This window comes from Pelodiscus sinensis, chromosome 14 (genome assembly GCF_049634645.1).
Source record: "Pelodiscus sinensis isolate JC-2024 chromosome 14, ASM4963464v1, whole genome shotgun sequence".
Taxonomy (NCBI): domain Eukaryota; kingdom Metazoa; phylum Chordata; order Testudines; family Trionychidae; genus Pelodiscus; species Pelodiscus sinensis.
Window position 1 is genome coordinate 31961521 of NC_134724.1, and position 21646 is coordinate 31983166.

General features: G+C 43.7%; 1 protein-coding gene across 1 annotated transcript in view; it reads left to right on the forward strand.

Annotated features, from left to right (window-relative positions):
- The window catches only part of TMEM266 (transmembrane protein 266), a 260119-nt gene that overhangs the window by 176089 nt on the left and 62384 nt on the right, over positions 1-21646 (forward strand). Inside the window, exons 6-8 of the mRNA XM_006126238.4 lie at positions 3686-3742; positions 6506-6644; positions 14838-14953. Coding sequence (XP_006126300.2) covers positions 3686-3742; positions 6506-6644; positions 14838-14953 — 312 coding nt within the window. The remainder of the gene's footprint in view (positions 1-3685; positions 3743-6505; positions 6645-14837; positions 14954-21646) is intronic.

The following is a 21646-nucleotide window of genomic DNA, read 5'->3' on the forward strand; positions in this document are numbered from 1 at the left end:
CCGGTGCCAGCTCTGTACACACATCTACTCAAGTGATTTCATCACTGGACCCAACTACATCAGCCATTACATCAGGGGCTCATTTAACTACACTTCCATTAATGAGATCTATGCCATCAAATGCCAGCAATGTCCCACTGCCATGTATATTGGTCAAACTGGATAGTCTCTACAGGAAAGAATTAATGGACACAAATCAGATATCTGAAAAGGTATCATACAGAAAGTTCTGGAACTCATGAATGGGTTCCATTAATGGGTTCCAACTCAGAAACCTGTCTAGGAACTCATTAATGGATCTCCAAGTCATTGTGTTGTTTCAGGCCAATTCCACAAGCCAAATACACAGGGAAAGGATGGAACTTTACTTCATTTACAAATTTAATTCTTATCAGATTGGAATGATCAGAGATATCAGCTGGCTCCCGCTACCTTCCACATCCTAATGATTTAACCAAACAAACAAACAATGGAGGTGCTAATTGTTCTTATCAGCCTCTTGTAACTTGAACAATCTATTCACTGTCTTTTTTCTCCTTTTTTTCTCTTTTTTTCTCTTCTCCCCCTCTTTCCTTATTTATTCTTGGATCTAGACTTTAACACTCCAGTCATCTGAAGAAGTGGGTTTTGCTCATGATACCATCTACATGTTTTGTTAATCTTTAAGGTGCTACTAGACTATTTTTTATTTTATATATGTAGGTTTATTGGCATCAGTTCCTAAGGTGGTTCAAGGTACACTTCCTCAAAGGGGAAAAGGGTAACCACACTAATTATCATGAGTGGCATACTCCCATTCAGTAAAACAGACTCAGATGTCCAATGCCTTGTGAGAGCTATTTTTAAACATATTAGCTAACCCATTTGCCTGCATGGTTACTCAATTACTGATCTGGTTCTTTTAAAAACACTGGGCTGGATTCTTCAATGCCTTGCATCAATGTAGTCATTTATATCTGTGTAACCGGAGTATAAAAGGCTATCTATCAGAATTGGAGCAGTTTCAAGCTCACTTTGCTCAGGTGAAAACAGCTACAGAAAGTGCAAGGCAGTGGATTATCAGGTTTTTGAGTGTGAGCAGTGTTCTATGGAAGAACCCAATGCTAATCTGTAGCTAGGTTACCATTATTGTATTCAGAATCTGATAGCAGCATGAACCTAGAGTTTTTGGCTTTTTAATATATTTGCATTTGGAATGAATAGAAGAGAGAGATATTCACAGACATTTTAATTCTTTATTGTTTTCCCCTGCAAAATTCTGACTCCTTTTCTGGCATGGGCACCTCTCTCACATATCTGCCAAGCTCTTTCTGATTAATTATATTTTTAGACAGGCAGAATAACATTTTGGTATATTTTATAAACCACACATCTATGTTTTAATGCCCCTGTTGTGTGTGATGTACATTTTAATCTGAGTTCTGCTCTGGCACGTGTAGAATGGAGCCTTAACTTTTATATGAATGAAATTATAGTACTTTTTAAAAACAACAAGGAATCCTTAAAGATTAACAGATTTATTTAGACAAAGCTTTTGTAGGTAAAAAAACATTTCATAAGGTGCATCTGGTGAAGTGGTTTTTACCCAGGAAAGCTTATGCCCAAATAAATCTTTTAGTCTTTAACATGCCACATGACTCCTCATTGTTTTTGCAGATACAGATTAACACAGCTACCCTATGAGTAATTTTTAATTTGATTTTTTAAAAATACTATCAGCAGAGAAAAATGGGAAAGATGCTGTTGGAATTTTCATAGGAATCCCTCACTGTTTCATGTTATTTTCACTTATTCCTCTTTTCTAAATAAATACACTAAACTTTTACTGTTTGCTGAGAGGAGGGTGCACACATTCCTCTCCCTCTCCCTCTCCCTCTCCCTCTCTCCTCTCCCCGCACTCTGATTCCCTGGGATTTTAAAATGAAGAAATGCCCCTATGCTTTGTAGAGAGAGAGCAGCAGCCTGGGAACATGTAGGGGTTAATTGTAGAACTGACATACAATTAAAAATATAATTATGATTGATTAATCATGTGATTAAAAATTAATAATGATTAATTGCACTTTTAAACTGTAGTAGAATCCCATTTATTTAAATACTTCAGATATTTTCTGTATTTTCATATATTTTTATTTCAATTAGAAAACGGCATTACAGTGCCCAATTTATATGTATTTTTGATTAAAAATACTTTACTGTAAAAAACAAAAGAAACAGTCTTTTTCAGTTCACCTAATGCAAGTGCACCTAGTGTAATTTCTTTATCATGAAAGTTGAACTTACAAATGTAGAATTATGTACCAAAAAACTGCATTAAAAATAAAACAATGTAAAACTTAAGAGGCTACAAGTCCACTAAGTCTTACTTCTTGTACAGCCAATTGCTCAGAAGAACTATTTTGGTTACAATTTGTAGGAGATAATACTACCTGCTTCTTGTTTACAACATCACCTGAAAGTGAGAACAAGTATTTGCTTGGCACTGTTTTAGCCTGCATCACAAGATATTTACATGCCAGAAGTGCTCAAGATTCATGCGTCCCTTTATGCTTTAGCCATCATTCCAGAGGACATACCTCCATGCTGATGATGGGCTCTGCTGTTTAACAATCCAAAGCAGGATGGACTGATTCATGTTGCTTTTCATCATCTTAGTCACATGCTACCAGTAGAAGATTGATTTTTGTTGTTGTTGTTGTGGTTTGGTTATGTAGTTTTCACTCATCACAGTGTTGCTTTTATAAGACTTCTGAAAACATGTCCCATATCTCATCCCTCTGATTTTGAAGAGCACTTCAGATTTTTAGACCTTGGGTCAAGTGCTGTAGATATTTTTAGAAATCTCACATTGCTGCCATCTTTGCATTTTGTCAAATGTGAATGTGTTCTTAAAATGAAAATGTGCTGTCATCATCTGAGACTTCTATCACATGAAATATAGGCAGAAAGCGGGTAAAACAGAACAGGAGACATAAAATTTTCCCCCAAGGGTGTCAGTCACAAATTTAATTAACATGTTTTTTAACAAGCTTCATTAGCATGAAGGGACACATGACTCTTTAGTGCATCTGGCTTATAAATATCCTGCAATGCTGGCTACTTTAGTGCCATGCGAATGCCTATTCCGACTTTGAGGTGACATTGTAAATAAGAAGTAGGCAGAATTAGTTCCTGCAAATATAAACAAATTTGTTTGTTTTAGTGAAGGCTGAACAAGAAATAGGACCAAGTTGACTTACAGGCTTTAAAGTTTTACATTGCTTTGGTTTTGAGTGTAGTTATGTGGCAAAAATGTTTCTACATTTGTAAGTTGCACTTTCATGATAAAGAGTTTACACAATATAGCATTTGTATGAGGTGATCTGAAAGATATTTTTTTAAGTTTTACAGTGCAATTTTTTGTAAACAAAAATATTAAATGAGTACTGTATACTTTGTATTCTCTATTGTAAGAGAAATCAATATATTTGAAAATGTAAAAAACCATCAAAATATTTAATAAATTTCAAGTGGTATTCTATTGCTTAACAGTGTGATTATTCACTATCAATTTTTTAGTTAATCATATGAATTAACTGTGATGAATTGATACTCCTAATTAATTGTTTTATTAATTCAAAGGGATTTCTGAATGTGTGTGATGTAAATTATAAATTGCTGTCTGTTTCTTAATATTTCTTGTTAGACTATTTTGAGAATTGTGGTTCTTGGCATATGGGATTACATTGAAAACAAAATAGAGGTAAGTAAATATACCACAACCAATACTGTTTACGTGTCAGCATGGAAAAGTAAAAATAATTATTTCTGCAGTGTGTGCTTTAGTTATAGGAATTGGTGCATTTACACTCTGAGATTCTTGCATGTTACTCCCTGCAAGCAAAGATGAAGTGAGATGCAAATTAAACCCTGTCCACAGCAGGAAGTATCAGACTGATGCTGGGTAGAACAGTATTTTAAATAATATGTTTTATTGCAGATTTAGTGTACTTTTGATGACAGATGTGGTTTAACCAAGTTTCCACAATCAAGTTAAAACTAGAGCTGGTAGGAAATTTTCACCAAAAAGAATTTTTGTTGGAAAATGCTATTTTAACAAAACCAAAAATTTTCACTAAATCATAGATTTCAACAAAAATTCATTTTTAGAAAAAGCATTTCAAAAATATTGAAACACCCCATTTAAATATTTTCATAGAATCATAGAATCCTATGGAAGAGTAAGAGACCTCAGGAGGGCATCGAGTCCTACCCCTCTCCCCCTCCCCAGGCCAAGGCAGGACTAACCCTAACAAAATCAACCCAGCCAGGGAGCTTTGTCAAGCCAAAAGTTAAAAACCTCTAGGGCTGGAGATTCCACCGCCTGCCTAGGGAACCCATTCCAGTGCTTGCCCACCCTCCTGGTGAAATAGGTTTTCTTACTATCTAACCTAAACCTCTCCCACTGTAACTTGAGCCCATTGCTCCTTGTTCTGCCGTCTATCACCACTGAGAACTAAAACTTTCAGAACTAAAACTTTAGATTTTTTTTGTTTCAAAAAGATTTGTTGTATCAGTTCTTTTGATTTGGCTTTTCTAGGGTAGAAAAAAATCAAAATCAAAATTTGATCAGTTTTCTAATTAGTTCTAGTGAAAACCTTGGAAAGTCCAAATATATACAGGAAGTCCCTGGGTTACGTACAAGATAGGGATTGTAGGTTTGTTCTTAAGTTGAATTTGTATGTAAGTCGGAACTGGTACATATTGTAGGGGAAACTCTAGCCAAACATTTCTCCAGAGCTCAGTTTTATTCTCCCACACCTCACTTCCCTCAGTCCTTTATTCTCAAGCTGAGGTGTCTGCTGAGAAAAGCTGCTCCGCGTCTCCCTGGTCTGCTGGGGGGAAACAGCTAGTGCGGGGTTGCCTCACCCCATTTGTAAGTAGGGATCCAATGTAAGTCGGATCCATGTAACCCGGGGACTGCCTGTAGACCATTTAAGCTACTGCCCAGACTTGATTCTAGCTGTAGTATAGATAAGGCACAGACTAATCCCCCACAATGCAAAACAGACAAACTCCTGTCCATACTTGTCAAGGAGACCATGGCTAGAACCTGCTGTCAATAATTGTGTTTAAGCCTATTTGTAGCTATTATGGTTCTGACCAAAAGCAGATAACATACATAATTAACAAAATGTCAATTACTTAAGAATTTATATAAAGTGCAACAATAGTGTACACTATAATTTCAGTAATTATAGGATTGCTGTGATAAAATAGGAATTAAATGGAACATAAAACTAATAAACTAAATGCTGTGCAGTTAAGAATAGGAAATCTGGTTTTCATTGCATATAAAGCTACATTTAGAAGTGTACAAACCTTTCATAACTGAACTTCAAACCATTTTATCTGGCTTGCATATTCCAAGTGAGACTTACAGTATAGCTTGGAAGCCAGATGGTATGTAATATTATACTGTACAGCAAAACATCAATTTCAGCAGTTTCATTTTACTTTATAAAGGGAAGTGTATTCCAGCATCCTCCAGATGGTTCTAATGAGGATTATAACTTGTTATTTGCATATTTCTAGTTTGTGTTTATGTTTAAGTCCCGTTTTCCTGTGCAAACGATACATAAATGAACCTTTATACTGGGACTTTCCACAGAGGCTGGGGGGCACAGAATTCTGCCTAATAATAACTTCCCAGGATGTGCTGGGCCAGCCCAAGCATTATTAGCATTGCCCTCAATTTCATTCTCCCTGTTTTGCCAGTGATTCCATTCTTGACATGCCAATTATCCACGTCTCCCACAGACCTTTCTATTCCTTCTCCCATGTAACCTCCCGCACATAGAATAGCCCTTCTGGAGCTGATTCCCCATGAATCCCCATTGAATCCTCTCCTTATTCAGATCCTCCCTGAAAATCTACATTTGTTGGGACACCTACTGGAAGCTAACCAGATAATAGTGACACTATCATGCTCCATGGGGATAGTCTCTTTAGCTCTGACAAACACAGAACATTCCCGTATTGAATTACCAGGACATTGTGAAGTGCCACCTCATCAGTTTGCTTGTTTGTTTTTCCCCTTTTACTTCATCTCTTTCTCCCTGTGTCTTTTTAAGATGCAAATTCTTTCAGGCAAGGAATGTGTTTGTGCCTCATCTAGTGACTGGTAACGAATACCAACAGTATTACAGCTCCTGGGCTGTAATAGTATTAGGGCACAACTTCTGCGTGGAGATGTTGACCAGTGGATTTGTGAAGCCGCAGGCCACCTTGACCATGCTTCCCTCTCACCTCAAAAAGTGGATGAAGTTACTAAGGAAATTCTGCTTTACAGCTTTCATAGGATGCAGCCTACTCAGCTCACCTCGAAACACACACAGTTTATCATAACTGCACCACTTTTGTTCATTAAAAGCCTTCCAAGGACTCACTAAGGAGGGTGGGAGGTTTTGTGATCCTTAGAAAGCATTTGAAAATGCTATTCATTAACAAATATTTCTCATTTTAGGTATTTGATGGTGCTGTAATAATTTTATCCTTGGCTCCAATGGTGGCCTCTACAGTGGCAAATGGCCCAAGCAGTCCTTGGGATGCCATTAGTCTCATTATAACTCTGCGGATTTGGAGAGTGAAGAGAATTATTGATGGTAAGTGGTAATTCAGCTTGCTGACACAAGAACTGGTTGATTGGTTAAGATAAGGACTAATAACCCTCAGAATTATTTTTAGATAATATTTTTGTTCTTTAAATTTCAAAAGAAATAAACAGATATTTAGTGTTGTGACTCCCACTGATGAGATTGAGTTAATTTTCATGGCTGAATGCCCCATGATCTTTTATGAATTATTTTTTGTCATATACTTTGACAATATCTATCCTGAAAAGAAAATAATGCTGACATGATTCCCTTTCACCATTTACCAAGAGATATCCCTCCCATCTGCTTCAAAATAATTGCTTCCAACCCAATCTTTCTTGCAGCTCCTCTTTGCCTGCCCCAGCATCCTCTATCTTGATCCATTATACTTTCAGTGCCTGCCCTTAGTATAACTTTGTGTCTGATTCCTCATGCTTTTTTGCATCTTTGAAGTTTACCACAAGTGATCCCCAGATCTGTCTCTGCTGTTAATCTGAGCATAATTAGCTGTGTGCCAGGGCTCTTCTATATAGGATTCCAGGACATGCCTCCATTCAGAAGCATTAGGTCAGAGGGGAGCAGCTTGAAGAGTTAAGTTTGTAGAGAACAGGAGTAGAGTCTGAGAGTGGAAACAAGGATTCGAGGAATGGGCTATTAGGCAGAGAGCAGTTAGATCTGTTATCAAACTGTAAATTGTTTTGCTAACAGTGTGGGATTCCAGGATGCAGGGAAGAGGAATGCAGAATGAATGAGTCCAAGGATCACTTTGCTTCTGTGAGAGAAAGAGCATGTCACAGTGGTATTTGTGTTCTAGATACTGAGGACTCCCAAGTTTTAACAGGAGAGCATGTAGCCCTTTGTAGTGAAACAGAGACCAAAGTTCAGGATCTGATTCATGTTGTGAAGAACATCGAGAAATACAATAAAATTTGCATAGTCATTCTGAACAAAGTGAGCATGTCTTAACTGGACTGATAAAGATTTTCAAAGACATAGTTGTCCAACTCCCATTGAAAGTCAAAGGGAGTTATGTGCCTAATTGTCATTTGTACCATTTGAGAATCTCACCGTTAGTTTACTACAGTAAACTTCCGATAATCCGGCACCTTTAGGACCCAGGGGTTGCCAGATTATCAGATATGCCGGACTATCAGAAGGGGGGGCTATGAGGGGTCTGGAGTGGGGTGGGACGGGATGCCACCCCAGACCCCTCATAGCCCCCCCTTACGATAGTCCGGCTCTGCCCCAGGAGTCCCTGATTCAGCCGCTGCTGGTCAGTTTCAGCAGCAGCTGAATCGGGCATGCCTGCAATAGAGCAGCTGGGGTGCTGCTGGGTTGGTCCCGCAGCACCGAGGGGCGGTGCTACGGCACCAACCCAGAAGCACTCCAGCTGCTCTTGGGGATGCCTGGGACAGAGCAGCTGGGGTACTGCCCGGTTTGTCCCATAGCACTGCCCCTCGGGGCTGCGGGACCAACCCGGCAGCACCCCAGCTGCTCTTGGGGACCCCTGGGGCAGAGCAGCTGGAGTGCTGCCAGGTTGGTCCCGCAGCGCCAAAGGACGGCGCTGCGGGACCAACCCGGCAGGACCCCAGCTGCTCTGCACCAGGGGTCCCCGATTCAGCTGCTGCTGAAACAGATCAGCGGCTGATTCCAGGAAGCCCGGGGCAGAGCAGCTCTGTATAGAGGAATTGTATGCAGCTCTGCCCCGGGCTTCCTGGAATCAGCCGCTGATCTGTTTCAGCAGCGGCTGAATCGGGGACCCCTGGGGCAGAGCAGCTCTGCCCCGGGCGTCCCCAAGAGCAGCTGGGGTGCTGCCGGGTTGGTCCCGCAGCCCCGAGGGGCAGCGCTACCAAACCAACCCAGCAGCACCCTAGCTGCTCTGCTCCCGGCTTCCCCGATTCAGCTGCTGGTCAGTTTCAGCAGCACCTGAATGGGGAAAGCCTGTCTGGCTGCCCCAGCACTTCCGGGTTCCTGATGGTGCCGGACCATCAGGAGTCCCGGAGCATTGGATGCCGGACTAATGGAGTTTTACTGTAATTCCTCCATACAAAATGCAGGACAATGTAGCACTTTAAAGACTAACAAGATGGTTTATTAGATGATGAGCTTTCGTGGGCCAGACCCACTTCCTCAGATCAAATAGTGGAAGAAAATAGTCACAACCATATACCAAAGGATACAATTAAAAAAAATGAACAAATATGAAAAGGACAAATCACATTGCAGAACAGGAGGGGGATGCGGGGGGGGGGGGGAGGAAGGAAGGTAAGTGTCTGTGAATTGATGATATTAGAGGTAGGGAGAATGGGATGTTTGTGAGTTAATGGTATTAGAGATGATAATTGGGGAAACTATCTTGGTAATGGGTGAGATAGTTCAAATGTTTGTTGAGTCCTTTTTGGAAAGTGTCGAATTTTAACATGAATGACAGTTCAAAGGATTCCCTTTCAAGTGCAGATGTAAAAGGTCTTTGTAGCAGAATGCAGGTGGTTAAGTCATTGAGAGAGTGTCCTTTCTGGTTAAAATGGCAAGAAACTGTTTTCTCTTTGTGATCTTGTCTGATATCTGTTTTGTGGGCATTAATCCTTTGGCGAAGTGTCTGAGATGTTTGTCCAATGTACATAGCAGACGGACACTTTCGGCACATGATAGCATAGATTATATTTCTGGATGCGCAGGAATATGTGTTCTTGATCTTATAACTCACTTGGTTAGGTCCAATAATGGTATCAGCAGAATGAATATGTGGACAAATCTGGCAACGGGGTTTGTTGCAAGGGAAGGTACATGGGTTGGTATTAGTGTGGTATGTCCTGTGGTGGTTGGTAAGAATCATCTTGAGGTTAGGTGGTTGTCTATAGGAGACTATGGGTCTGTCTCCCAGAGCCTCTTTGAGTATGGTATCCTGTTCCAATATAGGCTGTAGTTTATTGATAATGTGTTGGACAGGTTTAAGTTGGGGGTTGTAGGTGATGACAAGTGGTGTTCTATTGTTGGTTTTCTTGGGTCTGTCTTGAAGTAGATGGTTTCTAGGTATTCGTCTGGCTCTTTCAATTTGCTTTTTTATTTCTCTGGGTGGGTAGTTGAGGTTTATAAATGCTTGGTAGAGATCCTGAAGCTTCTGGTCTCTGTCAGTGGGATTAGAGCAGATGCGGTTGTATCGAAGGGCTTGGCTATAGACGATGGATCGTGTGGTGTGTTCTGGATGGGAGCTGGATGCATGTAGGTAACTGTATGAGTCGGTGGGTTTTCTGTAGAGAGTGATGTCTAATTTTCCATTGTTGATTTGTACGGTGGTGTCCAGGAAGTGGATCTCTCGTGTAGAATGGTCCAGGCTGAGGTTGATGGTGGGGTGTAGGTTGTTGAAATCTCTGTGGAATATCTCCAGTGTTTTTTGGCCATGCGTCCAGATCATAAAGATGTCATCGATGTACCGTAGGTAGAGGAGGGGTGAAAGGGGACGGGAGTTGAGGAAACGTTGTTCTAGGTCAGCCATAAAGATGTTAGCATACTGTGGGGCCATGCGTGTACCCATGGCTGTGCCGCTGATCTGGAGGTATAAGTTGTTCTCAAACTGGAAATAATTGTGGGTGAGAACAAAGTTACATTGGTCTGCTATCAGGTTGGCAGTAGTGTCCTCTGGGATAGTGTTTCTAATTGCTTGTAATCTGTCTTCATGTGGGATGTTGGTATATAGAGCTTCTACATCCATGGTGGCAAGGATGGTATTATTGGGGAGGTTATCGATGTTTTGTAGTTTCCTTAGGAAGTCAGTAGTGTCTCGGAGATAGCTGGGGGTATTGGTTACGAAGGGTTTGAGAAGAGTGTCTACATAGCTGGATAGACCAGTAGTGAGCGTGCCAATACCAGAGATGATGGGACGTCCGGGGTGCCCAGGTTTATGGATCTTGGGAAGTAGATAGAACAATCCTGGTCGGGGGTCAGAAGGTGATTCTGTGTGGATTTGTTCCGAGTAGCTGTGGGGAGGCTTTTAAGGAGACAGTGTAGTTTCTTTTGGTATTCCAAGGTGGGATCAGAGGGGAGAGGTTTGTAAAATGTGGTGTTCGAGAGTTGTCTGGTTGCCTCCTGGTTATAGTCGGCCTTATTCATAATGACCACAGCACCCCCTTTGTCAGCTGGTTTGATTACAATGTCCAGGTTGTTTTTGAGACTCTGGATGGCATGGTGTTCAGCGTGGCTAAGATTGTGTGTCGCTTGTTGTCGTTTGCGAATAATGTCAGTCTGTGCGTTGTTGCGGAAGCTGTGTATATAGAAATCCAGATTGTAATTCCGACCGTCAGGGGGAGTCCATATAGAATTATTTTTCCTTTGGTGTTGATAGGGGGGATCTGGTAGGTAAGATTGATGTTCAGTGGTGGTTTGGAAATATTCTCAGAGACGGAGGCGGCGAAAAAAAGCCTCAAGGTCACCACAAAATTGTATCCAGTTTGTGGGGGACGTGGGGCAGAAAGAGAGACCCTGGGACAAGACTCAATAAACATTTGAACTATCTCACCCATTACCAAGATAGTTTCCCCAATTATCACCTCTAATACCATTAACTCACAAACATCCCATTCTCCCTACCTCGAATATCATCAATTCACAGACACTTACCTTCCTTCCTCCCCCCCCCCCGCATCCCCCTCCTGTTCTGCAATGTGATTTGTCCTTTTCATATTTGTTCTTTTTTTTTTAATTGTATCCTTTGGTATATATGGTTGTGACTACTTTCTTCCACTATTTGATCTGAGGAAGTGGGTCTGGCCCACGAAAGCTCATCATCTAATAAACCATCTTGTTAGTCTTTAAAGTGCTACATTGTCCTGCATTTTGCTTCAGCTACCCCAGACTAACACGGCTACATCTCTATCACTATCCTCCATACAGGTATTTCCTTCCAATAGCTCTTCTAGAAGCTGGTATACAGCCATACTTTTAAAATGTTATTTGGGACATGCAGAATACAAAGCAGAGAATGCTTTTAACCAGCTGTGATAAATGCTGGAATAGATCTATATCGATGCAACTATTCGGGCAAGGTTACAATATGCATTTCAGCTCTAGTTTTGCCTGTAACTGAAGTGTTGGTTCGCAGCTGAAGATCTAACATCCAGTGTTCAAATCCTGCTGATGATCCACATCAGGGGGCCTTATGGTTGCCCATGATAGAACTCTTTCTCCAAAAGAAATGCTGTAGTTCTTCTTAGAGGAGTGTCCCTGTGGGTACACCAATTTAGATGTTTTGGCACCTTGTGCTTCTAGTCAGAGATTTCTGGTAGCAATGCCCTGGTTGGCTGCTCATTTGCAGCAGCTGTCTGATGCTACTCTGAGAGGCTACTCTGGGCATGCAGCCAATAGTCACTCAGGGTATGTCTACACTAGGCCCCTAGTTTGAACTAGGGTGGCTAATGTAGACATTTGAACTTGCAAATGAAGCCCGGCATTTAAATATCCCAGGCTCCATTTGCATGTTCCCAGGCGGGTGCCATTTTTAAATCCCCTTAGTTCGAACTGACTGCCCGCAGCTACACATGGCAGTCAGAAGTTAATCCGAACTAAGTCCTGTTACTCCTCCTGCAATGTCTTATATGGGACCCCAGCCTTGTTCTCCATGCCCTCATGTGAAAACTCTTTGGGTATGTCTACACTACAAAGCCCTCATGTGAAAACTCTTTGGGTATGTCTACACTACAAAGTTAATTCGAACTAACAGACGTTAGTTCAAATTAACTTTGATAGGCGCTACACATGCAAACCGCTAGTTCGAACTTAATTCGAACTAGCGGAGCGCTTAATTCGAACTAGGTAAACCTCATTCTACGAGGACTAACGCCTAGTTCAAATTAACTAGTTCGAATTAAGGGCTGTGTAGCCACTTAATTCGAACTAGTGGGAGGCTAGCCCTCCCCAGCTTTCCCTGGTGGCCACTCTGGGCACCACCAGGGAAACTCTTCTGCCCCCCTCCCGGCTTTGTAAAGAAGAACTTTCTGTTATTAGTTTGAAGCCTGCTACCCATTCATTTCATTTGGTGTCCTTTAGTCCTTCTATCATGGGAAGTAATGAAGAACTTTTCTTTATGCACCCTCTCCACACCACTCATGCTTTTATAGACCTCTATCATATACCCCCTCAGTCTCCTCTTTTCTAAGCTGAGAAGTCCCAGTCTCGTTAGCCTCTCTTCATATGGGATCTGTTCCAAACCCCTGATCATTTTAGTTGCCCTCCCCTCTCCCAGTCTCTCTCTTCCCCTCTCCCACCTCCTTTTCCCAGTCTCCCCAAGTTTTGTTCAATAAAGAGAGATTCTGTTTTTGACCACACGTTTTCTTTATTTTGTACATCAGGAAGGGGGGCTAGGGAGGGGTAAGTGGAAGGAGGTGAGGGAGGAATGGGGTACGAGCCCCCGATGGGGAGGACTGGAGTGGCTCTGCGGGCTCCTCGGGGTGGAAACTCTCCTGAAGCCCCTCGATTGACCCCCCCCCCGGATGGCAGCCTGCGGCAAGTGCAGCCGGGCTGATGGCCGAGTGCTGTAATGTGCCGAGTGTGGGCACTCAGGGCACTCGAAGCCAGGACTGCTTTGCAAGTGGGGAACCCCTGAGAACTGTCTGTCCGGGGTGGGGGTCGGGTCCCTTTAAGCACAGCCCTCGGCTAGCCTGAGGCAGCAGCTCCACGCTCTAAGTCCTAATCTGATGCCCTGCCGGCACTGCTTCTGGCCAGCCTTAACCCCGGTTCAGGGTCCACTCAATGTGGACATGCTAGTTCAAATTAGCAAAATGCTAATTCGAACTAGTTTTTAAGTCTAGATGCGCTAATTCGAATTAGCTTAGTTCGAATTAACTAATTCGAACTCAGTTAGTTCGAATTAGTGTTGTAGTGTTGACATACCCTTTGAACAGCTAGTCACCTGCTTTTGTTACTACACTTTTGTCATGTCCACACCCTAAATTCATACCCAAGGTTACCTCCCTCTTCCATCTCAATAAACCTATTTACTTATTTGTATTCTTTCTCAAGCCACATGCCAACAAAAGGGAGGCTTCCCTTTGCACTCTAGATGTCCATAGAACACTGGCATTCTATATAAAGCAGAGTTACTCAACATGTGGCCCGTGGGCCGCCTGTTTGTTTGCAACCTGCTGTGCAGTTTGGGTTTACGTGGGGCTCAACATGCAGCCTGCGGGTGGGAGCCAGAACAAAAAAGTAGACAATATAATGATCTTCTGTTGATATACGTTTAAGTAGTTAAATTGCTGAACTGTCATTGCTCATTAAAAGTGCTGTCAAATGGGTGGAAATTGGATAAATACTGCATTTTATTAATATCAGCAGAACTGACTTAAATGGGGCCTGAGTGTTGTGTAATCTTGCCTTAATCTTTGTATTCATGCCCATCAGTGTGAAAGAAGCTATTTGCATATATTTGCATATGTATTTGCATGTACATGCAACAACACTTAAGTTGCAGCCCTCGGCATATGCTGTTAGTATCATTGTGGCCCTCAGGTTTTCAAAGTTGAGTAGCCCTGATATAGAGAGAACAAAAGTATTCAGAAAATCATCCAGGCTATTTATATTTTCCTCACCCTCCACTTCACCCCTGGCTGCCTTCTCTAGCCCCCTGGATAATGAGGCCCACAGCTGCTTCCATTAGCTCTTCAGGCATGGACTTGCTTAGCTGGCATCCATTTCCCTTTTCAGCCAGGCTGTAGTGGCAGAGCTTTGGCTTAGCCAGCTGTCTGTCACAGCAGTAACTGAGGTTCTTCAAATTGGTTGTCCCTGTGGATGTTCCATTACCCATCCTCCCCTCTACTTTAGAGTTTCAACTTCATCATGAGTGATGGTTGGCTGTGTGCCTGGATTAGCTTCTCAGAGCAGCTTGTGCACTGCCAACCAGGGCACAGCCAGCAAAAGTCTCCAACTAGAAGTGCAGCGCACCAAAACATCTAAATAGAGCACCCACAGGGACAGCCATCTCTAAGAACTTCAGTTACTGTACATGGTAAGTACAGTACAGTATCCTCTTTAATCACAAATTTTTGGGATTCATGAAGAAATTACTGAATAAAATCCTATGGCTTGTGTTACACAGAAGTTCAGATTAGGTGATCATGAAAATTCTTTCTGTTTTTAAAATATATGCAGACATCTCTGATAAGCTAAATGGCTGTTTAATTTCTTCAAGTCCTTGTTTGTTTTTTCTAGCCTATGTGTTACCTGTGAAAGTGGAGATGGAGATGGTGATTCAACAATATGAGAAGGCAAAGATTATTCAAGATGAGCAGCTTGAAAGACTAACCCAGATCTGCCAAGAACAAGGGGTAAAAAATCCATGATATATTTATTTATGTTGTCTATTAAAGACACTGGTTTCATGAAGTTTTAAATAGCTCAAATAAGTTGCTAAGATAAGAGATTTGCAAAATTACCACTAGGAAGTCTATTGAAAGATGGCAGACTTCAGCTTGAGTACTTCCTCGATTGCTAAAGTTTCTAATTACCTGGAGGAAACTGCAGCCTATGTTCTTATTTTTACCCTCCTCCCCTCCCCTAATATGTGAAACAAACATGACTTTAGAACATGCAGATATCATTAAACAAACATTGAAAAACGGTCTTTTCCCCTTGTCTGTGTCTACACTGCACCCCTTTTCCGGAAAAGGGATGCAGATGAGACAAGTCGGAATTGCAAATGAAGCGGGGGATTTAAATCTCCCCCGCTTCATTTGTATAAACATGGCTGCTGCTTTTTTCCGGCTCGGGGCTTTGCCGGAAAAAAGTGCCAGTCTATACGGGGATCTTTCGGAAAATAAAGCCTTTTCCGAAAGGTCCCTTATTCCTCTTAAAATCAGGAATAAGGGACCTTTCGGAAAAGGATTTATTTTCTGAAATATCCTGTCTAGACTGGCGCTTTTTTCCGGCAAAACCCCGAGCCGGAAAAGAGCAGCAGCCATGTTTATACAAATGAAGCGGGGGAGATTTAAATCCCCCGTGTCATTTGCAATTCTGACTTGTCTCATCTGCATCCCTTTTCTGGAAAAGGGGTGCAGTGTAGACACAGCCCTTGTGTCTTTACGTTTATAGTAACTACTTTTTCATTTTAATGGAAGAGCATAACTTCCCTAATAACTAAGGGTATGTCTACACTACCCCGCTAGTTCGAACTAGCGGGGTAATGTAGGCATACCGCACTTGCAAATGAAGCCCGGGATTTGAATTTCCGAGGCTTCATTTGCATAAGGGGGAGCCGCCATTTTTAAAACCCCACTGGTTCGAACCCCGTGCAGCGCGGCTACACGGGGCACGAACTAGGTAGTTCGAACTAGGCTTCCTAGTTCGAACTACCGTTACTCCTCGTGAACTAAGCTAATTCGAACTAACGCGTCTAGAACTAAAAACTAGTTCGAATTAGCGTTTTGCTAATTCGAACTAGCATGTCCACATTGAGTGGACCCTGAACAGGGCTTAAGGATGGCCAGAAGCAGTGCCGGCAGGGCATCAGAGGAGGACTTAGAGCGTGGAGATGCTGTCTCAGGCTAGCCGAGGGCTGCGCTTAAAGGGACCCGACCCCCACCCCGGACAGACAGTTCTCAGGGGTGCCCTGCTTGAAAACCAGTCCTGGCTTGGAGTGCCCGGAGTGCCCACACTGGACACATCACACCACTCGGCCATCAGCCCGGCTGCACTTGCTGCAGGCTGCCATCTGGGGAGATGGGGCAATTGGGGGGCTGCAGGACAGCTTCCACCCCCAGAAGCCCGCAGAGCCAGCCCAGTCCTCCCCATCGGAGGCTCATACCCCATTCCCCCCTCACCTCCTTCCAGTTACCCTTCCCTAGCCCCTTTTCTTGATGTACAAAATAAAGGACAATTGTGGTCAAAAATGGAATCTGTCTTTATTGACCAAAACTGGGGGAGACTGGGAAAAGGAGGTGGGAGAGGGGAAGAGAAAGGCTGGGAGAGGGGAGGGCAACTAACATGATCAGGGGTTGGGAACAGGTCCCAGATGAAGAGAGGCTACAGAGACTGGGACTTCTCAGCTTAGAAAAGAGGAGACGGAGGGGGGACAGGATAGAGGTCTTTAAAAGCAGGGGTTGGGTGGAGAGGGTACATACAGAAAAGTTCTTCATTAGTTCCCATAAAGAAGGACTAGAGGACACCAAAGGAAAGGAATGGGTAGCAGGCTTGAAACTAGTAAGAGAAAGTTGTTCTTCTTCCCAAAGCAAATAGTTAACCTGCGGAACTCCTTGCTGCAGGAGGCTGTGAAGGCTACAACTAGAACAGAGTTTAAAGGGAAGTGAGATCAAGTCATGGAGGTTGGGTCCATGGAGTAGTCTTAGCCAGGGGGTAGGAGTGGTGTCCCTGCCCAAAGTTTGTGGAAGGCTGGAGAGAGATGGCACGAGACAAATGGCTTGGTCACTGTCTTCGGTCCATCCCCTCCAGGGTCCCTAGGGTTGGCCGCTGTCGGCAGACAGGCTACTGGGCTAGATGGACCTTTGGTCTGACCCAGGACGGCCATTGTAAGCTCAGGGCTCAGGGTCGGGGGTCTCAGTGGACCCCCTTGATTTTCATGCACACCTGCTCCTGGGTGGCCAGGCTGGCAGCTCTCCTGCCCTAGATGGCCACTTTCCTGTGCCTAGTGCGGAGATTGTAGACGAGGTCCACGATGTCCGCACTAGCCCAGGAAGGTGCCCGCCTCTTGCGGTCCAGGGCAAGCTCCCGGGAGCCGCCAGCCTGGTCCCGGGAAGAGGGGGTGGGCTGGGGGACATCGGGTGGGTGGCTCTGTGCCGTGCCAGGTGCAGGGTCTGCTGGCTGGGTGCTGGCAGGCTTGCACCTGGCACAGGCACCGTAGCCAGCCCGTGCCCCTTTAAGGGGTCCGGGGTCGGGAGGGGAGGCATACGAGTTTCCCTGGTGTTGGCCAAAGTGGCCACCAGGGAAACCTGGGGAGGGCTAGCCTCCCACTAGTTCGAATTAAGGGGCTACACACCCCTTAATTCGAACTAGCTAGTTCGAACTAGGCTTAATCCTCATAAAATGAGGTTTTCCTAGTTCGAACTAAGCGCTCCTCTAGTTCGATTTAAATTCGAACTAGCGGAGCACTAGTGTAGCACCTATGAATGTTAGTTCGAACTAACGTCCGTTAGTTTGAACTAACATTGTAGTGTAGACATACCCTTAGACTCTTTCAACAACTAAAAAATGCTGTTGTAGAAGCTTTTAGTTTCTAGGAGCAACTTTTAGTTTTAGGATCTTTCCAGGTGCAAATTTTTTTAGTAATTTGGTATTAAAATAAATGCAAGGTGAATATTAAAAAAATAAATTGTTTCAATGAACGCATTGACATTAAAAAACAAAGAGGGAGAGGTTAGAGAAAAAACAGGCGACCCAGGAGCAGATGGGGTAAGAGGAACTGCATTATTGCCTACGCATGGTTACCTCAGACATTGAACACAATGTCTGAATGGCAACAACCTGGTGACGATTACACCCTTTTTCTATTTTAGTATATTAATTCACACTTCTATCACTCCTTTTCCTAAAGCCTTATTTAGCCTTATTTATGGTTAACTCCCATAAAATGAATGTTAATAAGCAAATAATGAATACAGTCATACCTGCCCTAATTACTATTTACAGAATTTCTAATTAAATCAACACATTCCTATGCTACAAACTAACAGGTTACAGACATTACAAGGAACTTAACCCTGAAGATATTTTATACAGCGCCAATGAGGACACAACAAAGTAGAGCAGTTGCATACTTCTCGGCTACGTCTAGATTGCATCCCTTTTTCGTAAAAGGGATGTAAATCAGATGTATCGCAATTGCTAATGAAGTGGGGATTTAAATCTCCCCCGCTTCATTAGAATAAAAATGGCTGCCGCTTTTTTTTGGCACAGAGCTTTGCTGGAAAAAAGCGCCAGCTAGACGCGGATAAGGGATCTTTCGGAAAAGGCTTGATTTTCCAAAAGATCCGCATCTAGACTGGCGCTTTTTTCCAGCAAAGCTCCGTGCCAAAAAAAAGCGGCAGCCATTTTTATGCTAATGAAGCAGGGGAGATTTAAATCCCCGCTTCATTAGCAATTGCGATACGTCTAATTTGCATCCCTTTTACGAAAAAGGGATGCAATCTAGATGTAGCCATCTTGTCTCCTAGGCTACAAGAACAGAGAGCGAGAACATGTTTGTACAGCAGAAAGAATAATACCGGTTTTGACCAAACTATTAATCTATCTTCCCAAACTACAAAAACAAAAGGAAAAAGCATGTTTAAGGTTAATGCTATGACTGATCCCTGAACGACCAATGTAAAGCCATTTCAGACCTATTAATTTTTATATATCCCAACAGGAATAATATTAGTTTGAAACACTGTTTTGGCAGTGAACTAAATATTTTGGATGACTTTTAATATGAAAATAGACTTTCAAATTCCTTCATTTTAAATTCATTATTTTTAGTAGAAACTAGTCACATTCAATGGGCCTAAAATAAGCAAAACATCTAGAGCATGTCTACACTACGGCTGTGTCTACACTGCACCCCTTTTCCGGAAAAGGGATGCAGATTAGACACTTTGGAATAGGCAAATCCACGGGGGATTTAAATATCCCCCGCAGCATTTGCATTAACATGGCTGCCGCTTTTTTCCGGCTTGGGGAAAAGCCGGAGAAAAGTGCCAGTCTAGACGTGATTCTCCGGAAAATAAAGCCTTTTCCGGAGGATTTCTTATTCCTACTTGAAAGTAGGCTTTATTTTCCAGAGAATCGCGTCTAGACTGGCACTTTTCTCCGGCTTTTCCCCAAGCCGGAAAAAAGCGGCAGCCATGTAAATACAAATCCCGCAGGGGATATTTAAATCCCCCGCGGAATTTGCAATTGCGATGTGCTACATTAGCATCCCTTTTCCGGAAGGGATGCCAGTGTAGACACAGCCTACGAGAAAAGGTCAAATATACTATGGTCAATTTCTGGGCACACAATGTTGAGAAGATGAAAGTCCATGTCCTCAGGATGGACAAAAATCAAATGTTCTCCAAAGCTGAGTATCCACATTATAGAGTCTGCCAGGGAGGTAGCTGGGAAGTCTGGCCTGGTCTATTGGGTCCAGAATTTGGCAGTAGATGGTTAGAGGGGCTCATGTTGGCTGCGCCCCATAAGGCACTCCTCTAGTCCCTCTCCCCTTGGGTGATATAAAGGGGAGGCAGTGTGATCACATCCTTTTGTGCTCTGGTTGCTTGCGTAGATACCAGAACACTGCAACCATAGAACCTAGGATGCGGGAAAGCATTGTCATACTCATGTCTCTCGTGGTGTACCTGCTTGTTGGTCCACCTGGAAGAGGAGGAGGAGGAAGACGGACCTCAGCATGGCACAGAGGCCCTGCTCAGGCAAGCCCTGGTGCTCATGCTACCTCAGTTGCTAGTCAATCCCTTGGACACAGTGCAATGCCAGTTTTGGTGTCAGGAAACAAGGTCAGACTGATGGGACTGCATCATCATGCAGAAATCACCAGTGGCTGCAGAACTTCTGAATATGCAAGCCCATGTTCTTGGAACTTGGGCTATGGCTCTTCCCTGCCCTTAGGTGACAGGATACCCACATGAGACCCACTCTGACTGTGCAGAGTGCAGTTGCTCTCTGGAAGCTCGCCATGCCAGACAGCCACTGCTCAGTTGGGAACCAGTTTACGGTAGGGAAATCTACAGTTGGGGTTGTTCTCATTCAAGTAGGCAAGGCCATCAATAAACTCTGGGGGAATGTGTGGACACCATCGTGGAGGGCTTTGCCACCATGGGCTTCCCTAATTGCATGGGCACCATAGATGGCATCCCCATCCTGACCCCCAGCCGTCATGCCTCAGATTATATCAACTGCAATGGGTACTTCTCCATGGTGCTACAAGCACTAGTAATTGGGAAAGATGCATGTACATCTTTAGGAACTCCATCCTCTTCCAAAATATGCACACTGGCACTTTTTTCTCCAACCAGAACATCAGAGTCGGAAACGTGAATATGCCCATAGTTGTCCTTGGTGACCTAGCCTACCCTATGATCCCCTGGCTCATGAAACCCTATACACAGGCAGCCTGAACTCAAGCAAGGAGGAGTTGAACAACAGGCTGAGTAGTGCAGAATGGTGATGAAATGTGCATTTGGACATTTAAAGGAGAGGTTCAGGAGTCTCCTGATCCGATTAGACCTCAGTGAGTGCAACATTCCCTTTGTGGTGACGGCCTGTTGTGTACTCCATAAACTGTGTGAGAACAAGGGGGAGACTTTTCTGGCTGGGTGCAGAGCTGAGACAGAGCGCCTGGCCTGAGAGTTCGAGAAGTCAAACTCCAGTGCCATAAGGAGAGCACAGCAAGGGTCAGTGTGAATCAGAGATACCTTGAAGGACAGTTTCATGTGGCTCCATGATGCCAGACCACTTACTCGTGACTTAGCATGGGAAGTCCTCCTGCTGAGGAGGACAACATAAGGCTGGCCTCCCCCAAAACCTTGTGAAAAGGATTAAAGAGTGCCTATCTGAGAGCTTCATTGAACTGTACAGACAAGACACTTGCTACGTCTTCAGACATGTAAACAAGCTGTTCCGGTCCCCCTGCACGGTGTAGGCAGATAGAGAGCACACCGCAGCACACTCCATTGCCTGAACCTGCTTGTAGTTAGAAAACGTTTGTGAAATCACTAGAAGTGGCCTCCTCAGGGTCATTGATGGCCGGGCAGATGTCCTGGGAGTACAGGACTGGCTTCAGAGTCACGATGAGCTCTTGGCTATCCTGCCATAGATGGCCGTGTTCTCCTGTCTAGTGCGGAGATCATGGATGTTGGGGGCATTCCTCCAAATGTGAATATGGTCCATGATCTCCGCCCTGGACCAGGAAGGCGCCCACCTTCTTCGGGTCCTGGCAGGCTCCTGGAAGCTGGCAGACTGTTCCATTGGCCCGGCTCGGAAGCAGACCAGCTGCAAATCTCGCAGACAGCTCAGGGTCCAGGGTAGGCTGGGGT